Source organism: Triticum aestivum, chromosome 5D (genome assembly GCF_018294505.1).
Source record: "Triticum aestivum cultivar Chinese Spring chromosome 5D, IWGSC CS RefSeq v2.1, whole genome shotgun sequence".
Classification (NCBI taxonomy): Eukaryota; Viridiplantae; Streptophyta; class Magnoliopsida; order Poales; family Poaceae; genus Triticum; species Triticum aestivum.
In genome coordinates this window covers 521,228,503-521,255,170 of record NC_057808.1, presented here as the reverse complement: position 1 = coordinate 521,255,170, position 26,668 = coordinate 521,228,503, and the positions used below count along the sequence as shown (strand labels likewise).

At 41.4% G+C, this 26,668-nt stretch overlaps 1 protein-coding gene and 4 long non-coding RNA genes across 8 annotated transcripts; all 5 read left to right on the top strand.

Moving 5' to 3' along the window:
- The first annotated feature begins 6,608 nt into the window (after positions 1-6,608).
- On the top strand, positions 6,609-8,665 carry LOC123123423 (uncharacterized). The gene is made up of 2 exons (XM_044543924.1): positions 6,609-8,117; positions 8,331-8,665. Exon 1 carries the CDS (start codon positions 6,756-6,758, stop codon positions 8,112-8,114), a length of 1,359 nt encoding a protein of 452 aa, XP_044399859.1. The 5' UTR covers positions 6,609-6,755; the 3' UTR covers positions 8,115-8,117; positions 8,331-8,665.
- Positions 8,666-13,701: 5,036 nt separating this feature from the next.
- LOC123123422 (uncharacterized) lies at positions 13,702-14,758 on the top strand. Its single transcript, XR_006460624.1, has 3 exons — positions 13,702-13,965; positions 14,150-14,215; positions 14,321-14,758. It is a non-coding gene; the product is annotated as an uncharacterized lncRNA (long non-coding RNA).
- Positions 14,759-14,909: 151 nt separating this feature from the next.
- On the top strand, positions 14,910-16,172 carry LOC123123421 (uncharacterized). The gene is made up of 3 exons (XR_006460623.1): positions 14,910-15,047; positions 15,602-15,725; positions 16,070-16,172. It is a non-coding gene; the product is annotated as an uncharacterized lncRNA (long non-coding RNA).
- A 1,714-nt stretch (positions 16,173-17,886) lies between these two features.
- LOC123123420 (uncharacterized) lies at positions 17,887-18,335 on the top strand. Its single transcript, XR_006460622.1, has 3 exons — positions 17,887-18,001; positions 18,077-18,152; positions 18,229-18,335. It is a non-coding gene; the product is annotated as an uncharacterized lncRNA (long non-coding RNA).
- Positions 18,336-19,235: 900 nt separating this feature from the next.
- Positions 19,236-23,911, top strand: LOC123123419 (uncharacterized). 4 transcript variants are annotated; one of them, XR_006460619.1, is made up of 4 exons: positions 19,713-20,403; positions 20,975-22,527; positions 23,595-23,648; positions 23,742-23,911. It is a non-coding gene; the product is annotated as an uncharacterized lncRNA (long non-coding RNA). The 4 variants fall into 4 exon arrangements; XR_006460621.1 differs by having other exon boundaries at positions 19,711-21,453; XR_006460618.1 differs by having other exon boundaries at positions 19,711-22,527.
- Positions 23,912-26,668: the final 2,757 nt, after the last annotated feature.

Genomic DNA, 26,668 nt, shown 5'->3' with positions numbered 1-26,668 from the left:
ATGTAATGGCATTTAAAAATAAAATACTTCTGCAAATATATTAAAATATTTGTGTTATCCATTTACAAATAAAAGACTTTTGCGATTAACAATATTTATTGTAAGTGTATTGTTTGTTATATGTAGTTAGAATCATTTATATACTATATCCATTGAAACTATCATGCTGTTTTCTGTGATGATTTCTTTCAGTTAAGTAAAGACACGTGGACTAAGCATGACCAATATTGGCTCATATTTTCACTAAGGAGTTATTTTCATACAATGTTACATGATCGCATCTGCTTGTGTGGAGAAGGACAGTTATTTTGTAGGATGTAAGAAAATTCTTGCCTAATATTGGCAATAATATAAAAAAGAACCCAAGTATATAAAACGTAATATAAATTACATTTTATCCAGATAGAGTACCAAGAAAATGAGATTTATGTCATTAAAAGGATAATGAATAAACCATCTAGTCATAAAATAGGAAGCATTACAAAAATACCAAAACATGGATCAAGGGAAAAATTGATGAAGAGCCGCAATCTAAATGGATATTCATTAATGATTTCATGAAAACATCATCTTGTGTTAGCACTAAAGCATGAAGAAATATGTTCATAGATCACAAATTATTGCTGCTAGGAGAACAACCCATGGCACTCTCATCTCGAGTACGTAGATCCATTTACATAAACCAATCAATGCTACTAGTTGTCAATTCGACAAGTTCTCTGTAGCGCAAGTGAAACATCGGTTGAAACAGGCGCAAAGAAGCACTCAAAACATAAAGTAGTGGCATATAATGTAACCTTAAATACTTACTGTGATGGTCGGAAATGGTTGCAACAAAGTCAGCAATACCCATATAAGTGAGCTAGCAAATTGATTATGATTCATGGTCAAAAATACATTAATGCACATGTGAAGTTACCTAAGGCTGAAGAGTCCGTTAACAATGTTTATCATTATTACTACATTTTATTAATAGGAAGAAATTAGTGCAATTACATGGAAGAACAACAAATATATCATGTCTATATGTGAAGCACTGACATGATATCTTGATTGACAAAATAAAAATTATCTAAAAGTGGAAATTGGTAATGCATAGTTGTCCTTAATGATAATATATAATATAAAATAATATAATTACATAATTAATAGATCATTCGAGGAGTTTTTGAACCAAGGAAGATGCCGAAATAATTGCATGTCTAGAATTAGGCAAGGGCGGGAACATTGTAGTTAACTGCTTGGTTGTCTTTGTGTTTGGTCACCAAGCGACATGCAACACTATTGACATGATTATAAAGACACAAGTGATTTATATCGAGAGTATTGCATGTCGTAACCATATAGTATGTACTACCTTCCTCCAAAATTGACACATATACATACATAGGAGGCCCATAGTTGAGGGATTATTTGATGGAATTGGACATTTAGGCAGAAAGGAGCATGTATACTAATGGCCGTATATACTTTTCATTCTCAATGTATAGCTGGGATACACATCGATGACCTAGTAACTCAAACCATGATTCACATTCACACAAACTGAAAAGGGAAAATATGGTTACAGAATAACCTTCAACTTGTTGAATTTCTTGTGCGACCTAAAGAGATAGCTCTAATAAAGGTGTGCTTAACAATTAAAGATACTTAACTTTAATAAAGGAAGTGCACATATCCACCAATGATTTTTCTAAGATGTTTTCCAACGGATGTTGTTAGCAGCGAAGATAACTTCTATTATGGCATAAAATAGGTATCATACAGAACAAATCAAATCTATTTCCCCTTGTGATTATTCTGGTTCTTATGTCCAATTTCTGCACATCTAGCCAGATTGCGGGATAAGTATTGTATTTTAGCTTCACCACTTCATCTAATGATGTTTACAGTGTTGAAAAATTCAATGAGGCTAACAAAGTACGTAAAAAAATTGAATTCTTAGTACCAGTGGGAAGTGATAAAAACTATCTACATGCACTACACATCCTCTCCTATGTTGAATAACATCTCGTTCTTTTATGGTGCTAAATGCATTTCAGTGGTATTAGTTACAACTTACGTAGAATAACATAATTACCCTACCTGCACCAATTCTGCGTAAAGAGCCAAATGAAGAACATTGTATAGGCCTAAAAAAATTATAAAACTAATAAATAGATTACTACCGCAATCATGTCTTAGGATTTACATAGATCTAAGTTGTATATAGATCACAACCCATTCTAAAAAAGAGGCATTAAGAAAAACGAATCATTCATAAAAGAGCGGCTAGCATGAATATTATTTACACAAATACATTTAGGATAGAGAATCATGAATACTAACCTTTTTATATCTCTTCTCTTCCATTTTCTGTGTGTATGCACATACATGTCAAAAATATACGCAAGTTGGGAATGCACAATACACTTACATATACACAACATAGGTAGCATACTGACAGTGGAATACCTTCCTATGTGAATTGACATACCAATGATTGGTGGAGTAAACATAAAATGTGATATAACATCAATGAGCAAGTATCTGGTTTCTATATGCAACGCCCAGGAGAACATGATTCTTAAAATGTTACCACGTAGAAGCTTCTCATCCAAGTTCTTGAAGTTGTCCATCTCTTTCTGCATACAAAACGCATTGGTTGAAAATTTGAGGAGACACGGTTCGGTGTATACAAAAAATATATATGCAAAATTGACATTGAAACTACAGAATCGCAAGACATTGAACTTAATAGTTTAATCGGTTCCGTATAAAACAGTACAACAAAGAACACTAACATTTCAAACGTCATCTTACATCGAATCCAAAACTGTTGGTAGCAATTTTTCGTTGATCAAACTTTGCAGATGTTCATCAATAGATATCAATGTGAGTGAGTAGGGATTGCCATGCAACGGATGCACTAGAGCTATAAGTGTATGAAAGCTCAAAAGAAAACTAAGTGGGTGTGCATCCAACTCGCTTGCTCACGAAGACCTAGGGCAATTTGAGGAAGCCCATCATTGGAATATACAAACCAAGTTCTATAATGAAAATTTCCCACTAGTATATGAAAGTGACAACATAGGAGACTCTCTATCATGAAGATCATGGTGCTACTTTGAAGCACACGTGTGGTAAAAGGATAGTAACATTGCCCCTTCTCTCTTTTCTCTCATTTTTTTATTTTGGGCCTTTTTTTTTTTGGCCTCTTTTATTATTTTTATTTTTCGTCCAGAGTCTCATCCCGACTTGGTGGGGAATCAGTCTCCATCATCCTTTCCTCACAGGAGACAATGCTCTAATAATAAAGATCATCACACTTTTATTTACTTATAACTCAAGAATTACAACTCGATTCTTAGAACAAAATATGACTATATGAATGCCTCCGGCAGTGTACCGGGATGTGCAATGAATCAAGAGTGACATATATGAAAGAATTATGAAGGGTGACTTTGCCACAAATACAGTGTCAACTACATGATCATGCAAAGCAATATGACAATGATGAAGCGTGTCATAATAAAACGGAACGGTGGAAAGTTGCATGGCAATATATCTCGGAATGGCTATGGAAATGCCATAATAGGTAGGTATGATGGCTATTTTGAGGAAGGTATATGGTGGGTGTATGGTACCGGCGAAAGTTGCGCGGCAAGGTGTCAGGATGCTCCTCTCACCACATGCACCTTGTACACATCCTCCACCCCTGCTGCTACCGGCGCCGCTAATGTGGATTTTGGCAAAACAAACATGTAAAAATTTGTGCAATTTTGTTCAACTAACAAAAAAGACCAATTCATCTGCCAGCACCAATCAATGCCCCGTGTTATGCGGGCTATGCATTTTGCTGGCTGATGTTGTTCTAGTGTTGTGACTGTCTCCATGGTCCGTACGTAGTAGACGTGTCCTACATAGCGGGATTTAGATTGGTCAAGGCAGGATCAATCAGGCTTGAGCTAGCTTTCCTATCATATGTGTCCAGTTACTCTTGGCCAGCAGAAAATCTGTGGAAGCAAATCGAGCCAACTTTATTTTACTGTGATTTGAAGGATCATAATATATCGCGAGGGATTGTAGCTGGTTTGGCCAATTCTCACAAAGCAATTTTATAAGGGCAGCACAACACCTGAAACCGGACGAGATGTGTGCATGGAGTGCTAGTGAAGGCGCTCCACTTGGCATGAACGCCTCCTGGGGGATTCGTTTGCTATGAAGGAGAGTGGCCGCGGGAACTGCAGCTGCATCCAATGGCTGACGGCCATGCTGCAGGCTCAGGAGCGAGGAGAAAGGAGGCGCAGGAGGTAGAGGAAGGTCGCCGAGCGGCGGCACCTCCGGTGATTACCGGCGGCAGGCGGTGGCGCTAACCGTGCGAGGGCGCCACGGGGTCGCCTCTCATGGATTGGGCGCGAGGCGCCTCTCCTCTGTGCGTGACGGCGCTGGAGGGAGAAATCGTGACGAGGCAGAGAAGTATGGGATCGGGGTAGGGTTAGGTAGTGGGCCGGTTGGGCCTTAGGTGAGTTCTGGTCGGCCATGGTGCGTGGTTGGTTTTCTTCCGATGCGATGGATTTGCACGAAGGAGGCAAAGGTCAGGTCGTACGCGTGGGTTTTTTAAAAGGACAATTCACAGTAAATCTTAGCCGTCAATCTATATAGTTAACTTAAAATTAATGGATATAAATTGGTGACGTATGGAGAACTATGAAAGCTTCCGTCTTTTATTATTGAGGTAAATACACGGTTGGTGCTTGAACTTGTCACGGATGTTCACTTTAGTGCCTAAACTTGAAAAATACATTGAACTAGTTTCATAGCTTGGCATGAGCGTGCAAATACAGTTCAAATCTCTTCAGCATACGCACACGATGCTGACAAGGCATTCCGGTGTGGCATGGGGCCCGCTGTCAGCTACTGAATGGCAGGGCGTGCGGCCTATTTTTTGGAAAACCCCTTAAAACTATTTTCTTAGAAATAGGACCTTACAGATAAACGACTGAAATAAAACTGAAAGCTAGACTGGCAGGGAATCGAACCAGTGAACTACTGTTAGCTCGCGGCTAGCCAGTCGGCCGCAGCACAGTTGTATAGTCAAAACTGGATTCATGACCATTATGTACACTAGGCGAAACAACATAAATTAAAGGAATTTAATAATCCAGCAAAAAATAGTGTCGGGTTTGTGATCCAAACATCCGACAAAATGTTATATATCAGCCTTGGATACCACTTCTACCAAAAAGGTCTCATGTTTCTAAAGTATAATTAATATTTATGACTATATAACAAACATGATTTCAAAAAGAATTTAAATTTTACATGTCATTTTAAAAATAATTCATGTGTTATTTTAAAACATATACATACAATTTAAATATTTACGAATTATAAAAATGTCTATTTTATTCAAATATTATTCATGTGAGGATATGCAATCTGAGGGTGCACTAGGTTCGCTTTTTTTAAAACACACAAACTTTTATATATTATATAAACTTTTTAAAACAACACTTTTTTTTCTTAAAGTATGAACACTTTAATGTACTACATAAATATTTTATTTATAACGTGGAAATGTTTAGAATTATATGGGAATCTATTTAAATATACAAAACTTTCTTAAATTATTTTAATATTTCATTAAAAATGTGAGCACTTTTAAAAATTGTAAAATTAATTTAATTTAATATTTAATATTTTTATTTTTAAAATTATTCGTGGAGATATTTTATTAAATCATATGAATTTTTAATGTACTCTAATTTAATTATATATATCATTTATAACACACAATTATAATTTACATAGTTTTACAAAAACTGGAAAAAACTGAAATGTTGAAAATGGTCCATTTTACCCACACGAGCGCATTGTGTTATATAAAGAGAAATTTATCCTTTGTAAAATTACATGTTCTTGGTTGGAGTGGTATTTGTGGCCGCTATATAGTATTAGGGTGCAGGTTCAAATAATTGACTCGACACTATTTTTGATCGAATAAATTAATTTGTTTACGTTGTTCAACCTGCTGTATAAAAAGCGTGTGAATATATATATATATATATATATATATATATGACAACAAATTTCACCTTGTCTGCTGGTTAGCCACTCCCACATGAAGGTACAGGTAACAGGTTCGATCCCTCACCACAAGCGTGTAAATATAAATTTGTTTCTCACCGAGGTCTTTTATGTAAGGAGAAAACAATTCCAGGGGTTTTTCCACATAAACCAGGACACTTGGGGTGCCTCGTCAGGGCCGTGGACGTATACATATAAGATGTGAACCGTATTTGCACGTCCATGCCAAGTTATGGAACCAGTTCAATGTATTTTTCAAGTTCAGGCACTAAAGTGCACATTCGTGGCAAGTTCAAGCACCAGTGCTGTAATTACCTCTTTATTATTACGTAAAGATGTAAAGATAAGGATAAAGATTTTTCTCTTTTTTTAGAGGACGTTTCGTTCCCTCCCGCTTTGCGGCAACCCGGATGCGTTTACACGGCCCACCAATCCAACAACAAAAATGTTGCGGCAACCCCCGGATGCGTTTACACGGCCCACCAATCCAACAACAAAATGTAGTCCAACAGATTTCCTTCCAGTTGTTTGGTATGGTCGCATCTCCACCGTCCAGGCATCAGCAAACGGCCTAAAGCCTACAGCCTAAGCTAGGGTTTTCGATTTGGGGATCGGGACTCGGGAGGCCGCCGCATCCTCTCTCAATCCACGCCAATCCCTAGCCACATCTCCGGCCACCTTCCGCCATGTCTTCACCGAGGGAGTTTTCCTGGGTCGTGCTGAGGAAACACGTCCCGGTCTTCGACGCCGAGGAGAAGGAGCAGGAAGACAAGATCATGGCCAAGGCGAGCAAAGATTGGGGGGACATCGAGAAAGGGTCCTGGATACTGGACCAGTTCTCGCTCGACGCGCACCTCGTCGAGCCGCCGGAGCTCTCCACCTTGTCCGTGCGCGCCAAGATCGAGACGCAGGAGCGCGGCTTCGGGTGCGTCCTCGACTCCGTCGTGGAGAACTACCTCGTCATGACTCTGGTGTTCTGCGACAGGCGGTACGGGCTCGTCTACGACGCCGCCAAGAACTCGCTCTCACTGCTCCCCGCCACCATGGATTCCTTCGCGGGCTACGACATCGCGTCGAGAGTTGATTCTGTGCCCTTCTTCTTCCTGAGGGAACCTGCTGTCCTGCCACGCGACGACGGTTCCTACGATCTGTTCAATCTGGGGTTCCGTTTCGCTACACGCGACAGAGTGTTGCAGGGGTCGTCGGGCATCATCTTCCGGTGGTCGAGCCATGCCGCTGGCAAGAAGTGGACGAAGCAGGAGGCGCGCTTCAGCCCGCATACCCAGGTGCCGCGCCAGCCGGCGGACAAAGTAGACGCGGCCTTCACTTTCAAAGGGAAGGTTTTCTGGGCCGATCTCATGCTTGGCGCCATTGTCTGTGACATGCCATCCACCGGTACCACTACCAGGGAAGACCTTGACCACGTGGAGCTGGACTTCATTCATCTTCCCGAGGAGTGCCAAGGCCGTGACTTCTCCCGCAGTTACCCCAAGGATCGTCGGACCATGGGCCCTGTCGGGGACTCCATAAAGCTCATCTCCATTGTCACCATCAGTGGCGACAACCCCCGTGACAACACGCCCCCTGCTGACGTTGTGCTGCGGAGCTGGACTCTGTCGCCAGACCTTCACTCATGGACGAGAGATGAAGACATGGAGCTGCCCTTGCCGCTGCTCTGGCAGTCGGAGGCCTACAAGCGTGAGAGGCTGCCGCAGGCCATGCCGCAGTGCCCAGTCCTCAAGGCCGACGAGGATGGTGTCCTCTACCTCTTGCTGGGAGATTACTACATCGATTGGGAGGGAGGGGCTCGGCTATGCAGGGAGATTGAGTGTGTGATCAGCATCAACATGCGCACAAAGTCTCTCCTGTCCTGCAGCCATCGTCCGATCAAAGATGGCTTACCAGCGCCACCGCCGTGGAGAGTCGAGCCTTCCAAAGATTTCCATCCTGACATACCTACCCTGCTTGCTGTCAAGTTCTGTGCGAGCCACACTGGATTGTCTGATGGTCTTCTGCACAAGGAAAAGAAGAATCGTCTGATATAGATGGTAATTTGAGTCTGAATCTACTATTGCTACTCCTCCTACCTGATGTTATTTGCGCACATTCTGCTAGATTGATGACTAGTGTTTGCTTGATCAACCATAATTTGTGCTCGGCTGCATTGTTAGAGGGGGTTCTTCTTTTTGAGAAAATTAGAAGATGTCTTTGATACTTCTTGGTGACTAGTCTAACAATGCCATATTTGCTACTGCTTGCAGGAAAAAAAGAAGAGCAGCTCAACTCGTGGCGCTTTCAACAGTGTAGCTCTTGCTTCGATTGTTGTGGTTAATTACCTTCAGCTCCAGGCATCTATATCTTGTCTTTAACGTGTCCCTGCATTTATCTATTTTATAAGTAGTTAATTCGCTGATAGCCTTCTGTGCTTTTTATATCTATTAGAGTCGGGGTGTGATGGTTTAAATATGGCACAGTTGGAAGCATGGGTGAACTTGTAATGGTCGTAGGCTGTGGTCTGTTGCTACCTTCATTATATATGTCTGTAATGGCTCGTTTTCTTGATGAGATGAAGGACTGAATCCTCTTGTTATGTTTATCATGCTCTGCTGCTGAATGAAGCCTGAGACGTTTTGCAGAGCTTGTTGTGCCTGCATGATCCTGGCTACAAAGAGAACCACTGCTTGTATTTTTGAGTGCTCCAGAGACCTTGCTTCTTTCCGAATGTTTAAGTTTAAAACTCGAAGTCAGTTGCCTGATAGATGATGTTTTCTTTGCAATTTGTGGCCCCACATGTGTTTGTTTTAATGTCCTGTTGTTTGTTCGTTCATGCATGGCAGCTCTGCGCATTAGTTGTTTGTGCTAATGCCAAGAGGTTGGTATTATGTTTGTTTTTTGTGTTGTCTAATTAACGCTCTTGTGTTTCTACTCTTTGGCTGCTGAGATGTTCATTTGGATCAAATATTGCTGCTGAAGATTTTTGTTCTCTGCCTTGCAATGCTTTTTTCTTCATCCTTTGCCTATGCACTCACAAACTTTTGTTTGGTCAATTTGCACAAATGTGGATCAAATTTGTAAGGGAGCTGAAGCAATGAAGTTACAGTCCTTGCTCTGTGTTGTACTGAACGCTGAGTTTTTTCTTTTACAGTTTGATGTTTAAATACAGTAGAAAATGTGATTGGCAAGATAGTTATACTTCAACAATACTTCACCTGTTACCCAATACAAGATAATTTAGTCAGCGGTACATTTAGCAGGCCTTACCAATGTAGCACGAGTACCGAATACCTCTTCCTCGAGGTACTTCATAAATCATCAGAAGGTACTCACTGTTGAAAACACATATTCCTAAATTAGGACCTAGATGAGGGTCATACATGAATTCTAACAAATCTCTGGGTGCCACACATGTGCTGTAAAACTAGAGATGACATGACCAAATACCGCATGCTTTTAAAATGGAACTGTTGACCGTTCCTAACTAGTGAACAATGAGATTGATTTTTCCTTGCTGGTTATCATATAAGATGCCCATTTACTGTCTTTTCTCAAATAAAATACTCCCTCTGTTCCTAAATGTAAGTCTTTTTAGATATTTCACTACAAACTACATATGGATGTATATGGACATATTTGTGTAGATTCACTCATTTTGATCCGTATCTAGTCCATAGTGAAATCTCTAAAAAGACTTATATTTAGGAACGAATTATGAGACATGTTTTCTAAGGAATAGTGAGACATTATGTGAAAATGTACATTATTTTTTAGGAATAGCGACACTGTGTGTACGCCAATTTCTTAAAAAACATGAATTTTAAGAAATACTACTTGTGTATGTTTTTAAACAAAATAAAGATTATCTTAAATGTTTGTATATGTTAAAAATGTCCAGGAATGATGAAAATGCTTTGGAATTTAAAAACTTCCGCGTATTTAAAAATGTTTTGGAGTTTAAAAAAATGTTCACGACTATGAAAAATGTACGCTATTTTAGAAAATGTTCTGAAATTCTAAAATATTATGGAATTTATAGAACACTCACAAAAAATAAACTTATTCTCCCTTCATTCCTAAATATAAGTCTTTTCAGAGATTTCAATATGTACTACGTAATTTAGAATGTAGATTTACTCATTTTGCTCTGTATGTAGTCCATATAGAAATCTCTAAAAAGACTTATATTTAGGAACGAGGAAGTATATTTTATTTTTAAGATAACCAACTTAGATAATTTAGAAATATTAAAGAATGTTCAAAATATTTTGAAATTCTAAAATTATTTCTGAATTTTGAAAAAGTATCCATGGATTTAAAGGGTAAAAAAAGGAAAACAAGAAAACAAAAAAGAAGAAGAAGAAAACCAGATGAATGCCATGGAAAAGAAAAACAAAACAAAAAAGATTGTGTGGGGAATGAAAGGAAAATAGGTCGAGACCATGGGTGTTTTCCATTAGTAGGTTGGCCAAGTTCATTCAGTCGCTCTGTTTGTTAGGTCAACAATTGACGTTAAAAAGTTTACAAAATCACTAATTAAGGAGTAATCCTTTCAAAGATCACTCCCACCTCCCTAGTTTGTAATTTATCTATCTACCATTATCATATTTAATCTCTACTCCTAATGGACGAGTTGATTGAATAGTCCCACAACTTTCAACCGGTTTATTTTCGTCCCCTCCCCCACCCCACCCCACGCAGGCCGAAAAAAACCCCACACCCGGCAGAAAAAACACTCCATCGATCCTATCCTTCATTGCCGACTCCTCTCGATCCCATCTCTACTCCAATACGATCCGCCGCCGAGATCCGAGACGATCCGCCGCTGCCGAGGACCAATTGGTGCCGCCGCCGGCGCTGGCCAGCCTCCCCACCGATGTGCGCGCCGGGTCGCCGCTCCCGCTCCCGCAGCCGAGCATAGCAGCAGCGGCGAAGCCCCAGCCGCCACCACGTTCCTCCTGCTCTCCGGCAAGTCCGCCCAGGACCAGCAGCTCCTCGCCTCCGCCGCCGGCGAGCTCTCTCTGGCGGAGGAGGGCGGGGGCGAGCTCGCCGTCTCCCTCGCACTCGACGCCAGCGGGGACGCGGGCAACGATGCGGCCGCCTACATGGGCGCGCTCCAGGCGCGGCGCTTCGGGAGGTGGATGCGTTGGTCGCCGCAGATGGCATCCACGCACGACCTCGTGATACAGTGAGTGCAAGATTTTGTTCTTTTGAGTCTCGCTCCATCAGAAAAAGTAATAAACAATGAATTTCCTCTTGAAATCGCTCAAATTGGGCTTACTCTTTGCTTCCCCTCTGTCTATAGGAACTTCGCCAAACTTCCGGTGGGCGTCGTGTGCGCCACATACATGCAGTTCAAAGGCAGAGGTGCGTCAAATATGTATGCCAATTGGTGCTTGTTTTTGTTGTCCCTTTTAGTGTGTATCTCTGATGATTTTTCAATCTCGGTGATCAATGTCTGTCACTTTGGTGGGGAGATGAATTGTGTTGTTCTGTTTGTTGTATGTTCAGTTGATGATTCGCTTGACATATGCACAAGGTACAGTATGTGTGATCCAACCACACATCGCATAGTTGAATTCCGAAGCAATTAGCTTGATTACCTGCAGTCCATCTAATTCTCATCTAATGCTGATTAGTTTAAGCGAGTCAACACATAGGACGGAAAGACCCTTTTATAGTTTTCTCAAGGGGAGTGTACCGTGTGCGGGGGCATATCTTTGTTCCTTTGTATGGTTGTTTAACAATTTGTGAAATGCTTGTAGTATGATAATCTAGATAGTGGGGATATGTTACAGAAAGTGTTGTGCCTGGCCTCACATGTACATGAGTTGGTTTATCATTAAGTGCTCTCTTTCCCACTAAATTTCACATCTGCCATCTGAAAAAAACAAATCCACATTTACCTGATTTCAAGTTCTTATGGACCTTATGGTAAAGTATTTAAGTAATTTTAGTCGGCTCAAAAGGCTCCAAGATTCTTTGTCTATCATTTCCTATTCAAAACTGACAACAGAACTTTGTGAAGCCTTTCAGTTTGTCTTCGTTTCAGTTACTTTACCATTCGGTCTTGATGCCTGAACTATGTGAACATTGTCAGCTTAGTAAAATGGTATGAACTTGTGTGCCATACACATATCAGGTCGAAAAAATACCATTGTATTTGCATATACTGCTTGTGACACAATTTTCTAAAAACATGTTGGTGGTCATTGGTCAACAAAAGTTTTCAGCATTCGGCACGGTGTTAATATTCTTGAATTTATTGTGCTTCTAGAATTATAGATTTCCGAATAATTAGATAGTCAGCTATGCAATATAATATTCCCATAGTATTGAAATATTCTGTTCTGCAAATAGTCCTTCAGCAAATGGCGCTTATACTTAATATGGGATGCTCCAAATCCATAAGAGCAGGCTATATCTGATATTTTCTCCATACAGAGTCAGCAGCGACTTGATTTATATTTCCGCTACTTGTCAATATGATGGCCCGTTGTAAATAAATGAGGCATGGCCATCACTTATACTTGGGAACTACTTTTCAGTTATAGCTGTATTGACTAAGGTACTATTTTTTCTTTCTTAAAGATTGATTTCTTCAGTGGTGTGTGTTTTACTTTACAGTTTTGATAAGATTCCATTGCCAACACACTTTTTTTTCTTGACAGGGAACTACGGCGGGCTTATGCCTACTGAACTATATTCGAAACTATCAGAGTGTATAGCAGATTACAGCAGCCTTAAAGGTAAAATGATCTGAACATTTTTCCACAATACACAGGTAGTACATAGTAATAGTCCTCTTAATAATTCCTATATAAAAGTATGATCTGAACATTTTGTTGAGTTGTTTTTGCACCAGATTGTTGGCCATTAACGGTTATCCATGGCACTAAAACTACTTGATCTCAATACATTCACCTCACAACACTTGTTGGCGAAAACATGTGCTATAGCACCAAAGTAGTTGAGGTCAAATTAATGAGGTGATAGCTAAACTCCTTAAACTGGATATATTTGTGTTTTGTTTGCTTCAAGTATATAGACATATATTCCTTGATCAAAACTCATTGACACTGCTACCACTAATTTGCTTCAGGTCATCGACTTGAAGATTGATAAATATGGTTCTGTTATTATGCAGGAGTTGTGTGATCTGAGGAGAAACTATTCTCTTGCAAATCGGATAATTGTTGTAGGAATTAAAAGGCACACGATTGTACTATTGTTCTGGGATTTCGTTTCTTACGTTCCTCGACCCTAATGTCTACATGAGGTGTGAGTTCAACGCATACAGAAAATCACATTACTAATAAAATGGTAGGAAGAATCACGGTGATTCATACAAAAATTCACTTAATTTATCATATAACGAATCATATAATTTACCAGCTGCCTCAACGGCTCACACTTTTGCAAGTCTTCATATTTTAGAAAATACGACTGAATTTGATAATTGGATCAAATGCAGTTATATGTCTTGTACTTGCTTTGGTTGAATCTGAAATTTTGTCAGAAACATAACGAACCACTTAGATATATAAAGCATTGATCTGTGCAGAACTGAGAGATGTTGTGTTTTTACAGTTCTTACGTTGTCTGATTGAATTTTCTTATCCCACATTTTTTTCAGATGCCGCACCAAAGAAAATGCTCTCAGCCTTGGACGATCCATTCACTCGATTCTTGAAACCATTACCTTTTCTGAAGCAAGACTAGCTAGCACCCAAGGTGCCCTGGCAGGTGTACGTTTATCCATTGGCTACCCGTTGGAGCATCACTTGCGGTGCTCTTTGTAATGTCACTTGGTGGGTTTTGCAGAAATGACTGTCTAGAGACGTTTTATCTTGATAATTGACAACATAAGAGTGCAAAATATTTGACAGCAGATCGCTTATGGTAAGACCTAGCTATTATCAATAATTTTAGTCCATTAAATGCGGTCTTAGTGAAAAGGGTGTTCTTTTATCATGGTTGAAGGTTGCATGACTTGTGCTACGTGTTTTGATACTTTTCGGTCTCTACTTGAATGTTGCGTACCTAATTTTTTAGTGGCCAACAATCTTGCACTGATTCTTGCTAGGGGTCATCAAGGAAACTCAATAGATGGCTATTTCAGTGGAGATTATACCAGAGATGTTGTTTTGAAGTAAGCTCCTGCACACCATTCTTTTGTAGTTCTTTCAGAAGTAATGTTTCATTCTTTTACTTGAGACTAGAGTGGTTGATGCTCATTCATCTTAATTTAATACAGAGTATATGCCAGGAGAGAAAGATATACTTGAAACCCGATGAGGTCAATGATGTGGAGATTTTACCAGAGATGTTGTTTTCAAGTAAGATTTTGTGTGAGATTATACCGATCGCACCAGCACGCCACATTGTTGCTCCACGGCAAAGGCAGCGAGGTAATTTTTCTTTTCGCACCGATGTAATTTTCCTTTTCTTTTAGCCCACTCCCAGGTCTCTTCCGTTCATATTCTAATCACGCATGGTGAGCGGCGGTTTCGACAGCAACTGGCTGGCTGCTGCTGGCTTGTACGTGTGGAAGGCAGTTGTTCACGGCAGACCAGTGAGCGGCGGCGGGTGGGCGCGACCACATGGTGGTTGGAAGGTAGGCTTCGCGGCGTTCAGCCTCGGCCACCATCGTACCACGATCTCGGCCCACCCGGAAAGTTGGATGAAGAGGTGGTGGACGGTGAGGACCAATCATTATAGCTGCTACTCCATTACATCCGCTCCTCGAAAAGCTCCCTGAGCCCGACCAACAATGGGATCTTCCTCTGAGGTTCACGCTACTCCTTGTCCAGACTGATCCCGGAGAGGAGAACAAGCCTCCGAGCCACGTGCTCGTCAACTCCATGCCGGCCGCTCCAAGCGCCCCTGCTTCGTGTCTTCAAGGCAGGCGCCGAGATAGCCTTTGCAGCGAGCTGTGGTGTGTGGACTCTGCGGCGAGATGGGATTCAGAATCCTTTTCCGTGGTGAGATAACCCTGCCACCACTCATATGCCATTGCATATAAGTGAATCTGTTTTATAGAAATCAATCTTGCACGTTGGTTAGCTCCGTAATTTCTTTTATTCCGTAGCAGACTGAGTTGCTCACAGCCTATTTGCTGGAACGCCAACGAGGAGTCATTTTTCCATCTCCACAAATATTCTTGGTCTCTTCAAATTAATTGCTTCTTAATCCAACTACCATTTTTCAAGATTAGTTTGTTTATATAATATTTATTTTTGTACCAGTGTTTATCAAGTAGGTTATTATTGTGAGGAATCAGCAGTAGGATGCACATGTATTTGTTTCTTGCCACTGGTTGCAAAAGCCTAAAAAATGATATGTTTTATTCACCTCTTAACAGTAATACGAGTATTTTGTTTATTTCCTACTCCCTTTTAGTGTTTACTGATTAGTCACTCTTAAAGGTGAATGCATGTGTATAATAGGTGTGTCATGGCTGCATTTTGCGGCCCCTGACTACTGGAAAGTAATCTCCTTTGGATGATTTGTATTTTTTTCTGGAATTTGTACTTAGATAGCACATCCAAGGAAGGAAGGAGATTGAGGTTGGCACCTCCTGAAGGCATGCATGCTCTTCACCGAGAGAGGGAAGGGCATCTTTTTCTTGGGTTGCAGTTTCCACCTTGTTGTTGGGTGAGGTGAGTCATGATTTCTCTCCTCCCGCTTCATTTTTAGAGATAATGAACTATAATTTCTGTTTTGTGCTCATGAATTGCATACTTGGAGGTTTATTCGATTTAGAGATATCACACACACACACACACACACACACACACGCACGCGCACGCACACACGCACACACACACACACACACTTATGATCTATAAGAGAAGCTGCGATTTTGGCAATAGATGCGCGACAAAGTAGTGGTTGGTGTTGGGTTTAAGCAATTATCAAATGTTTTGCCAATAACAGAAAATTACCTTCCTCGTAAATTTATTGTCCTTCTGTTTCATGGTCCAGCTGATTTGTTGTTTGTCAGAGCTCTTGTGGATAATCAGACATGGGGTGCATGGCAAAATTAGGACAGACTGAAGGCAGCAAATTCCGCGTTGGCCGTGCACTTTGAGGAGAAGACATTGTCTTTGTATAAGTGCCCTACAATCATCTCTTTACAGCAGAGATAAGGCCTTCGGGTAATTTGTGATGATCTTTTTAGCATTCTTAATTGATGACATTTCTGAAGGGAGATGATCCTCAGCATTTCATAGTTATTTTTTGTACTGTTGTAATCTCAAATTTCACATTCGAACTTAACTTGTTATCAAATAATTTTGGAACAAAATTTTACTTTTACCTGCCCTCCACAGAACCAAAGGTTCACGAGGACTTTTGTTGCTCTAATGCTTCTTCGATGACCATCTCGCCGTTCGCCCTTGCAGATAGATATGGCCGCATAAATCGCACCGATGGATCCAGTCCTTCGCTAGGTCCAACCTACCCTGCACCAGCCTCAAGCACGTGAGACATTGTTACCTTGTGTTCTAACTGGTTACCACAATCAAATCCATTTTTGTCCAGTTAAATTAGTTAGCTCATTTTGTTGATAACTGAGTTGCATTGGTAATATATACTGAACTGTCTTTGGCATTCTGTTTTGCAATATATTCTAATTGTCAGGATTTTTGCTACATTTTTGGTGTAGATTTTAGGGACATTAATGTAGTGCTAATGCCTTCCGTGCAGGTTATTCAGTCAACGCATATTCTGTCTTTTGGCATGTGTATGCTTGCTCTTGTGCTCATGTTGTAACGTGACCTGTAATCAGTCCATGATCCTTGTGTGACCAGAAGTTGGGCATAACTGCATTGTTACTGAGAAGATGTGAATATTAACTTAGGGATCGGAGCTGAAGCTCTAGCCGATAGCAAAGATATGAAGTCTGTGCTCTGTCTTATGTTTGCAAGTATATTGATGTAACTTCACATCTTGAATGGAGTCACTCCTATGTGTACTGCCGCTGTAATTACACAACATGAATTTTCCGTTTTTGTGATCAGAAATTTTGCCAAGAAACTTGTTGGATTAACTACGATTTTGTCCTATTTACTACTAGCATTTATTCTTATCTCTCAACATAATCTTGCCCCTATCTAGGACAGTCGGAAGAAGAGAGCTTCGACTGGGAAACAGCGTGTTGAAGCAATACCTCTTGTTGAACCACCCAAAACCAAACAAGCCTCTTAGATTGCGAGAGGCCTATTGTGTTTAGTAAGAAACTTGGCGTAAAATATCCAAAATATCAGGAACACTATGTATTGGGCAGACCTGAAATACTAATATAAGTGTATCCAATTTTTCCTACGATTCCGTTCCTCGCCCATGGACGTGGACCACGTCTTTGGCTTTGCAAGTCCAAGGCTCCAAGCTAGGCGTTATTTTTCATAACGTTTCTATCGATTTCTAATCAAAATATTTCTATTAGCGTAACCCTACCTGGCAACCTCCATCAGCCGGAGGTATTCCTGGAGTCAAGGCAAGCATGTTGACCAATTGACGTAAATGTGCAATGTAAATTTACCTCGGCGCTTTGTTTTTGAATGTGATGGCGTTGTCTGATACGTCTCCTCCGCACCATAAATTTACGTAGGATTAGATTAATGTTAAAAGGCCCGTAGCGCATCATGGTTTGTTTTTGTTTCTAATAGCTCCACTTGTAGATTTATCTTCCCTATGCATCCATCGGCCGATACATCCTCTACATCATCGACAAGGAGGCACGTCGTCTATATATTATGGATCCTATTCAATCATCACAATCGTCAGAAGATAAAAACTTGAGGCATTCACTGAAATTAAAAAGTTTTTCAAGGGATTTCAAAGAAGCACTCGAAATAAAGCTGCCTGGGTGGAATTTTGATATATCTAAATGGCATCGTTTATTTCCGGCCGGTGTTCCAACGAGTATAGACGGGTAATGAATTCATAACAAGAATATTTACTTTTGTTATCATTATATTATTTATAATATTAATTGAAAGTTTTCCAGGAATGTGTCTGGCTATTTTGTTTTTCATTTTATGCTCTGGTGGAACGGTAAAGAATTGGTCAAGCCGGTTTGCGCGGTGAGTATTGTGGGTTACATGTTTTAAGACCTTCTCTGTGAATTTTTCATACTAACTACATTTATTTTTTCTGCAGGATGGGTATGAATTGAGGAAGCATTTTTTATTATACTTGCTAAAACATCGCGGGAATGAAGCTAGAGGAAACTTTCCTGATATTGTGAAAGAATTTCTTAAGCGCATCATCTAGATATTAGTATTTTTGTAATAGATGTTAAGTTGTAACATCACTCAGCTTGTTACATTGCAATAATGGACTTCAGTTTGTGTTATATTGTTTGTATGTGTGGATTTTAACATGTAACTCTGGTAAACTATTTCAAGAGCCCGTGGCAACGCACAGGCACTCTACTAGTTCTTATAAGTAACGAGTTCAAAGGGATTGACAACCCTCTTGCCCGCGTTGGGCGCAAGTATTTGCTCTTGTGTGTAGGTGTTGTTCACTAGATGTTTATGTGATTTTTCTATTGGTTCGATAACCTTGGTTCTCACCGAGGGAAATATTATCCGCTACTATATTGCTTCACCTTTTTTTTGGGGAAAATCCCAACGCAAGTCACAAGTAGCATATGGGTCAACAGTAAATCCTAGTAAAATATCCTATAGAACCCTCAAGTCATGTGATTAGAAGTTGGTTGATCTTTATGTGGTCATTGGATGATCACAAGTATAGATCGGTCTCCATGTGGTTATGCTCACAAAAAATACTATGGAATTCTAAAATAGATGTTCTGGAATTCTAAAATACTATGGAATTTATAGAACACTCACGAAAAATAAACTTATACTCCCTCCATTCCTAATATAAGTCTTTTTTAGAGACTAGCACATATGCCTGTGCGTTGCAACGGGAAAAATGATGTTTTATGTAAGCATAATGTCCCACAGCACCGGATTCATTGCAACACAACATCCTTCTATAAAATGAACATAAAAAAATATGTTGCAATTTAGCCGTGTTAATATTTTCTTTGCCGGGCATAATCTCCCACGGATTCCATTTAAGTATATTTAATGGAATTTAAGTATAAATGATTTCATTAATTACCATGACATCGTCACCCGTTTTAGTTGGGAATTAAATCCTTCCCTTTCCAATTTAGTAACCCCAACATATTGAAGCCTATAGATCCTTCCTTTTAATTATTCTACCTTTTACCTCAAGTCCTTTATGTAGAATTTCTTAAGACCATAATATTTCTTTTAGTTATTCCACCGGTGTACCCATAATCTCTATTCATAATGTCTGCGTTGGTGAATAGTCTCCATGATTTATTTTCATCCCACCACTTTCAACCTTTTTTTCGCTGGTTTTTTTCCGTCTCCGCTCCCACCATCCAACCGGTTTACTTTTTCTTCACTATTTCCTTGTAAACAAACACTTTCCCATTGTATATAAGACATAGATCCTAACTTATCCAAATCAAGCGATCCATCTCATCAATGCAATTTGCTTTAGGAAACAAATAACAAATTCTAAGGAAACAAATAACAGATTTTAATGAAAAATCCAATTGACTCTACTCCTAACCTCCCTCCTCTTTGTTTTTTTTCGCATCAGCTCTCACCACCTCTCCCGGCAGAAAAAAAAAACATAGGCCACCCCTGCTCTCGATCCACCCTGTCCCGATGCGACCACTCTTTTCCCTCTTCACGATGCGCCGCCGCCCCCATCTCCCGCTCCACAGCTGCCGACCCCTACCTTCCCCTATCTCCCGCTCAGCCACCTCACCACCCCCACGCTTCTCCCATCACCGGACAGAGTTTGCTGCGCAACGGCGGCGGCCTCGGATCTGGGCTATGATTGAACTTATCCGGGAGGAGGTCGTCGATGAGCCACCGGTGGCGGAGCCGGGCCAGAGCGGGAAGAGGTCGTCGACTTGGGGCGGCAGCGGAATGGGTCGGAGGTCGAGTCGGGGCGGCGGCGGGGGTCGGAGGTCACGAAGGTGCCCCGGCCGACGCGACGCGCAGCACCGCAGCTTCCTCATCCTCTCCTTCTTGTTGTTGTAGTTTCCATTCACATGTTTTATCTACAAAATCTCCCATAACGACTACTTGTTGCCTCTTAGTGGTTTATTTCTTTCTTTCAGATTCAGATGGATGCCTCTTCTACATAATTCATCAGCTGCAGCCTGCAGCAGGACAAGCTTAATTATATTGGTGGCTCTTTAAAGGATTAATTGGTAACGAGCATTTCTATTGAGGAGAGGATAATATGTCCGGGACAGCATCTGCGTTTTGATTTTGAAAAGTAAGAATCAAGGTACACTCGAAATTTTGTTAGTACTTAATTACTATTCCCTCCGTTCCTAAATGTAAGTTTTTTAGAGATTCCACTAGGTGGACTACATACGGAACAAAATGAATGAATCCATACTTAAAATGTATCTATATACATCCGTATGTAGTTTATAGTGGAATCTCTACAAAGACTTATATTTAGGAACGAAGGGAGTACTTTCTTTGCATGGTTATCCACATCTGTTCTGAATATATAATATCATCATGCAACTTCAGTCATCCTTCCAAGCACCAAAGCTACAAATGAGTTCGTATCTTGGTTTGGTCGTCGCCGGCCAGATGAGACATAGTAGCAGTTGTACCCAACCAAATACAATACTACAAGATTAAGCTAGCAAGTTGTTTGTTGGCTTAATCATATCTGCCACTTGCTAAAAAAAATCAAGCTAGCTAACACAGAGTATTGTCTATTTGTCTCTCCTGGTTGGATGTGCTCAAGCAACTCTCTGCTTCCTAATTCCTTAAGGTTTGTCTGTACCATTTCCACATGCTTACCTACTGGTGGAGGCTGTTGCTTGCAGATTGCCAAGGTTAGGCGGTGGAGCTCCACGTCCTTGACGTGCGCATGCTCGTCAAGGAAGCGGCTCCCGAATCTGCGCTCACGCGGCCGTGACGGAAGGGGCTCGAGATGGCCGCCGCCGCCGCCGAAGACCAATCCCCGACCTTGTCCCAAATCACTTCCTCAGCCATGTTCCACTGAGGAAGGAGGGGACGGCACAGAGAGGGTCCTCACACAGTCGTGCGGTCGACCACTACGACGCGGCCGTGCGGTGGGTACCCTCGGACGCCGCACTCCCGGGCCGGAGGGAGTCCAGATCCGGCACATCACAAAGGTTGCCGCGGCAGGGTGTATGCACCTGCCTTGGGAATCCCAGCCCGGCCATCTTCTCCCCCGAGTTGCAGCGGCGTCGAACCCTAGATGCACCTCTGCCCGTCCCCCAACTCCCTCCTCTTGATTCTCCGTCGTGAGACTCCACTCAGTCCAACTCTGTGGGTGTAGGTAAACCACTTCGTTCCTCTCCTGTGCTTTCTCTTGTGCTCTTTGTGTCCATACCATGGCCGTTGAGCCATGCAAAGTTCTACGCTGGCCATGGAATTTTCTAGGATTTGGGCATGTGGTGACGGTCTTCTATGTCACTGTTTCACTGGATTTACTCCCTCCGTTCCAGAATATAAGGTGTATTGGTTTCCGTGCAAGTCAACCATTTGAATGTTTGACCAAGATTATAGAATAAAATAAAAACATTTGCAATACCTAGTAGATAAAATATGAAACTACTTTTTATGATGGATCAAATGATATAAATTTCGTATTGTGAATGTTGATACATTTTTCTAAAAACTTGGTCAAACTTGCACTTGTTTGACTTTTCAAAAAACAAATACACCTTATATAAAGGAACGGAGGGAGTATTATTTATCAATGAACGAATCTATCTAGCTGTGCCGTCAGACATTTTATCCGCGGATGATCGACGCAAATCGGCAGCAAGGACAGTTTTTGTTTTCTGGCCTATGAAAGCTATGTCTCTAAAGGAAGGATCACTCAAAGTGGTTTTTTCATTAACCCACACATAGGTGCACTACTTGAAAGTCATGCACCCTGAGATAAACATGGTTCAGGAGTGCCTCTGTTTCTAAAGTTGTTGTTTATAAAATACACCATTCATATCTACTGCCCTTCATCATGCTTCCAAACTGGAAAATAATGCACAACTTGGGCCCCAAGTATAATTAATTCAGGTTTGCTATTTCACATCTAGATGTGAAATAGCTATCTCACATCTAAATGCATAGCCATTGGATTTTGTCCTGTCTTTGAGATTCGCGCGTACAACTTTGTTCGTCCCGCTTCGTGCGCGCTCGCGTCGCTGGTGCCGTTGCCTGTCTCGCGGCCCGTTCTTTCCCGTGGATTTTGCGTAGCGGGCCGTTGTTGGTTGGGCTGGCGGGCCGTTTTTTGTCTCTGTGGGAGCAGGTTCGTGAATTAATGGGCGGCGATTCAGTTTTGTCCTCTTCACATGCTTCTGGTGACGGCGACTTCTGGAGAGCTACAAGAAGAGAGAGACGCATTGGAGTGAGTTGCATCTGTTGTTCTCCCCTTTCTTCTCTTCTTTCTTTGTGTATGTGGTTTGCTCACAGATCTAGTATCTAGTTTATGGGTTGTTTTTGTGTGTTAATCGATCTAGGGTTCGTGCTTCCAATGCCTCCATGAGTTTGTTTCTTTTTGTTTGTGTGTCCATCGATTTTTAGGAAAGGCTTTTTGCCCGCTCGCAATCCCCCTGATTGTTAGAAGCACGAGGCTCCTTTTTTCTGTCTGTGTTTTTCGATCTATCTAGTGGTGGGTGGAGTGGTTCTGCTGGTGAGGTGGGGATTTCGTGTGTAGATAAGGATTGATAAAGAATTGAGTGTGTCACTGCTTATTTTTGTATAGATTATAGCCTCTTTTTTTGGTAGGTGGGGGGTGTTTATTTCAGTGTTAGGGTTTGATGGATGGAGCAGATTTTTGTTCAATCTCTCTGATAGACTCACGGATGATTCAGAAAGATTTTTTCAGTGCCATGTGGTGTGTAGTTTGTTTAATGGGGCCGATTTTACATGCTCTGCTAAATTCCCAGTACATACAGATTCAGAAACATAAATGTTCAGAAAGATTCAGTGTTGTGATTCAGATTTTACATGCTCTGCTAAATTCACAGTAGATACAGATTCAGAAAGATAAATGTTCAGAAAGATTCAGTGTTGTGATTCAGATTTTATATGATCTGCTAGATTTTTTGTGTTTGTCTTTTTTGTGAGCATGTGGTCTACTTGTTGCAGGCTGAACTCAACTTTTCTAAGAGTTGTGAATCAACTTTTTTTATATGCAAACAACTGAATATAAATGGAGAAGCAACTCAGAGATGAATCAGCGTAGACCATGTGTTTTTTGTTCAGGTTTTTTTTATTAGTGTTTTTTTGCTAGACTCAGTGGCAGATTTGTACATTTGTTTTATGTTTTAGCAGTTTATAGTTGATATCTGTATTAGTTTTAGTATGTATATTTTGACAGCTAGTTTCGATTTATATCAGTCATTGTTTTCATTCATTCTTTCTTTTTTCAGTCATTTGTTTTTGTGACATCTGTTTCTTTCTTTATGTCAGGTGGCGGTGATTGTTTGGGAGCGAGAAGGGGAGGGGGAGGAGAGGAGCAGCCAAGTATGTGGCGTTTTTCCATGATTTATGTGTTTTTTCTTTTCTTCCCATTTTAGATTTAGTAAAATGTCATCTGTGTTTATTTTATGTGTATAGGTTAAAGTGGTGTGCACCGGCGGTATTAAATTAGTGTGTTAGTCACTGAATGGTTTTCCGAGCAAACAATTTTCTACTTGTCATGTTTTTGAGGAAGAGAGATATGACCCACCCCTGGTTTTGTATTTTTGAATGTTGGGGTTGATGCTATGTACATATATGTATGCATTTTTTTTATTGAATCATGGGCTGCATTAAAACTGAAGAGTTGAGATTGAATTTGAATTGTACCTTTTCTCATAGCGGACTATGTGCCTTATGGTTCTTCGCTTCTCCTCAGAAAAGCAGTGTAGGGGTTGGCGGACAGGCTCGGCATCCTTGTAGACGCTTAGTTTGTGCTCGGCGTATTTCCTCGAAACACCCGGCATGTCCTTTAGGGACCATGCAAAGATATCCCGATTCTCATGGAGGAAGTTGACGAGCTCGCCTTCCTATTTGCGGCTGAGGCGGGTGCCCACAACCACGTGTTGGCTGCAGTTGGGGTTGGCCCGGTTGAGCGGGATCTTCTTGGTGTCCTTAGACGGCTGGAATGAGACCTTGCCAACCGACTCCCTGGCCGGAGCCGGCATAGCCTGCTGCTCACCGGCCAGCGCCACGATCCGGTCGAGTTGGCGCCACTTCTCAGCTATGACCAGCGACTCGGTCAACTTGGCGATGGCTCGAGCGCACTCCAGGGATTTCTTGTAGTCACCGGCAATAGTGATGAGGCCCTTGGGACCCGACATCTTCATCTTCAAGTAGGCGTAGTGGGGAACCGCCATAAACATCGCCAGCGCGGGCCGACCTAGCAGCGCGTGGTAAGGGATGGACAGGTCCACCACCTCAAACCAGATGGGCTCGCACCAGAAGTGGTCGCTGGTGCCGAACAGGACGTCAAGCCGGATCCAGCCGATCGGGGAGCAGGAGAGACCTGGCACGATGCCGTGGAACACCATCCGGGTCGGCTCCACCTGCCTTGCCTCGATGCCAAGCTTGGTCATGGTGTCGCGGTAGAGGATGTTGATATAGCTGCCGCTGATGACCCACAAGTATAGGGGATCTATCATAGTCCTTTCGATAAGTAAGAGTGTCAAACCCAACGAGGAGCAGAAGGAAATGATAAGTGGTTTTCAGCAAGGTATTCTCTGCAAGCACTGAAATTATCGGTAACAGATAGTTTTGTGATAAGGTAATTTGTAACGGGTAACAAGTAACAAGTGTAAATAAAGTGCAGCAAGATGGCCCAATCCTTTTTGTAGCAAAGGACAAGCCTGGACAAACTCTTATATAGAGAAAAGCGCTCCCGAGGACACATGGGAATTATCGTCAAGCTAGTTTTCATCACGCTCATATGATTCGCGTTCGGTACTTTGATAATTTGATATGTGGGTGGACCGGTGCTTGGGTGCTGTCCTTACTTGGACAAGCATCCCACTTATGATTAACTCCTATTGCAAGCATCCGCAACTACAAAAGAAGTATTAAGGTAAACCTAACCATAGCATGAAACATATGGATCCAAATCAGCCCCTTACGAAGCAACGCATAAACTAGGGTTTAAGCTTCTGTCACTCTAGCAACCCATCATCTACTTATTACTTCCCAATGCCTTCCTCTAGGCCCAAACAATGGTGAAGTGTCATGTAGTCGACGTTCACATAACACCACTAGAGGAAAGACAACATACATCTCATCAAAATATCGAACGAATACCAAATTCACAATGACTACTTATAGCAAGACTTCTCCCATGTCCTCAGGAACAAACGTAACTACTCACAAATCATATTCATGTTCATAATCAGAGGGGTATTGATATGCATAATGGATCTGAACATATGATCTTCCACCAAGTAAACCAACTAGCATCAACTACAAGGAGTAATCAACACTACTAAAAACCTACAGGTACCAATCTGAGGCTTTGGGACAAAGATTGGATACAAGAGATGAACTAGGGTTTGAGAGGAGATGGTGCTGGTGAAGATGTTGATGAAGATTGACCCCCATGACGATGGCAATGATTTCCCCCTCCCGGAGGGAAGTTTCCCCGGTAGAACAGCTCTGCCGGAGCCATAGATTGGTTCCGCCAAGGTTCCGCCTCGTGGCGGCGGAGTTTCTTCCCGAAAGCTTGCTTATGCTTTTTCTCGGACGAAAGACTTCATATAGCAGAAGATGGGCACCGGAGGCCTGCCAGGGGGCCCATGAGGCAGGCGGGCGCGCCCCCCACCCTCGTGGCCAGGGTGTGGGCCCCCTCTGGTGGATTCTTTCGCCAGTATTTTTTATTAATTCCAAAAATGACTTCCGTGAAGTTCCAGGACTTTTGGAGCTGTGCAGAATAGGTCTCTAATATTTGCTCCTTTTCCAGCCCAGAATCCCAGCTGCCGGCATTCTCCCTCTTCATATAAACCTTGTAAAATAAGAGAGAATAGGCATAAGTATTGTGACATAATGTGTAATAACAGCCCATAATGCAATAAATAATGATATAAAAGCATGATGCAAAATGGACGTATCACCCCCAAGCTTAGACCTCGCTTGTCCTCAAGCGGAAGCCGATAGCGATAAATATGTCCACATGTTTAGAGATAGAGGTGTCGATAAAATAAAATACGGACACGAGGGCATCATGATCATTCTTATAACAGCAACATATATAAATATTGTCATATGGTTTCTTATGCTCAAGTAATAATCTTCACAATGTCAAGTATGAATCAGAAACTTCATTGAAAACTAACAAACTAAAATCTCAGTCATGGAAGCAATTGCAATTTATCATAACATCGGAAAGAGTCTATGTAAGAGCTTTCCAGCAAGTCCACATACTCAACTATCATTTAGTCTTTCACAATTGCTAACACTCACACAATACTTATGGGTATGGAGTTTTAATCGGACACAAAGAAAGATAGGGGCTTATAGTTTCGCCTCCCAACCTTTTACCT

What these genes read in the sequence shown, in the direction of transcription:
- LOC123123423 (XM_044543924.1), top strand. Translation starts at nt 6,756, where the DNA reads ATGTCTTCACCGAGGGAGTTTTCCTGGGTCGTGCTGAGGAAACACGTC.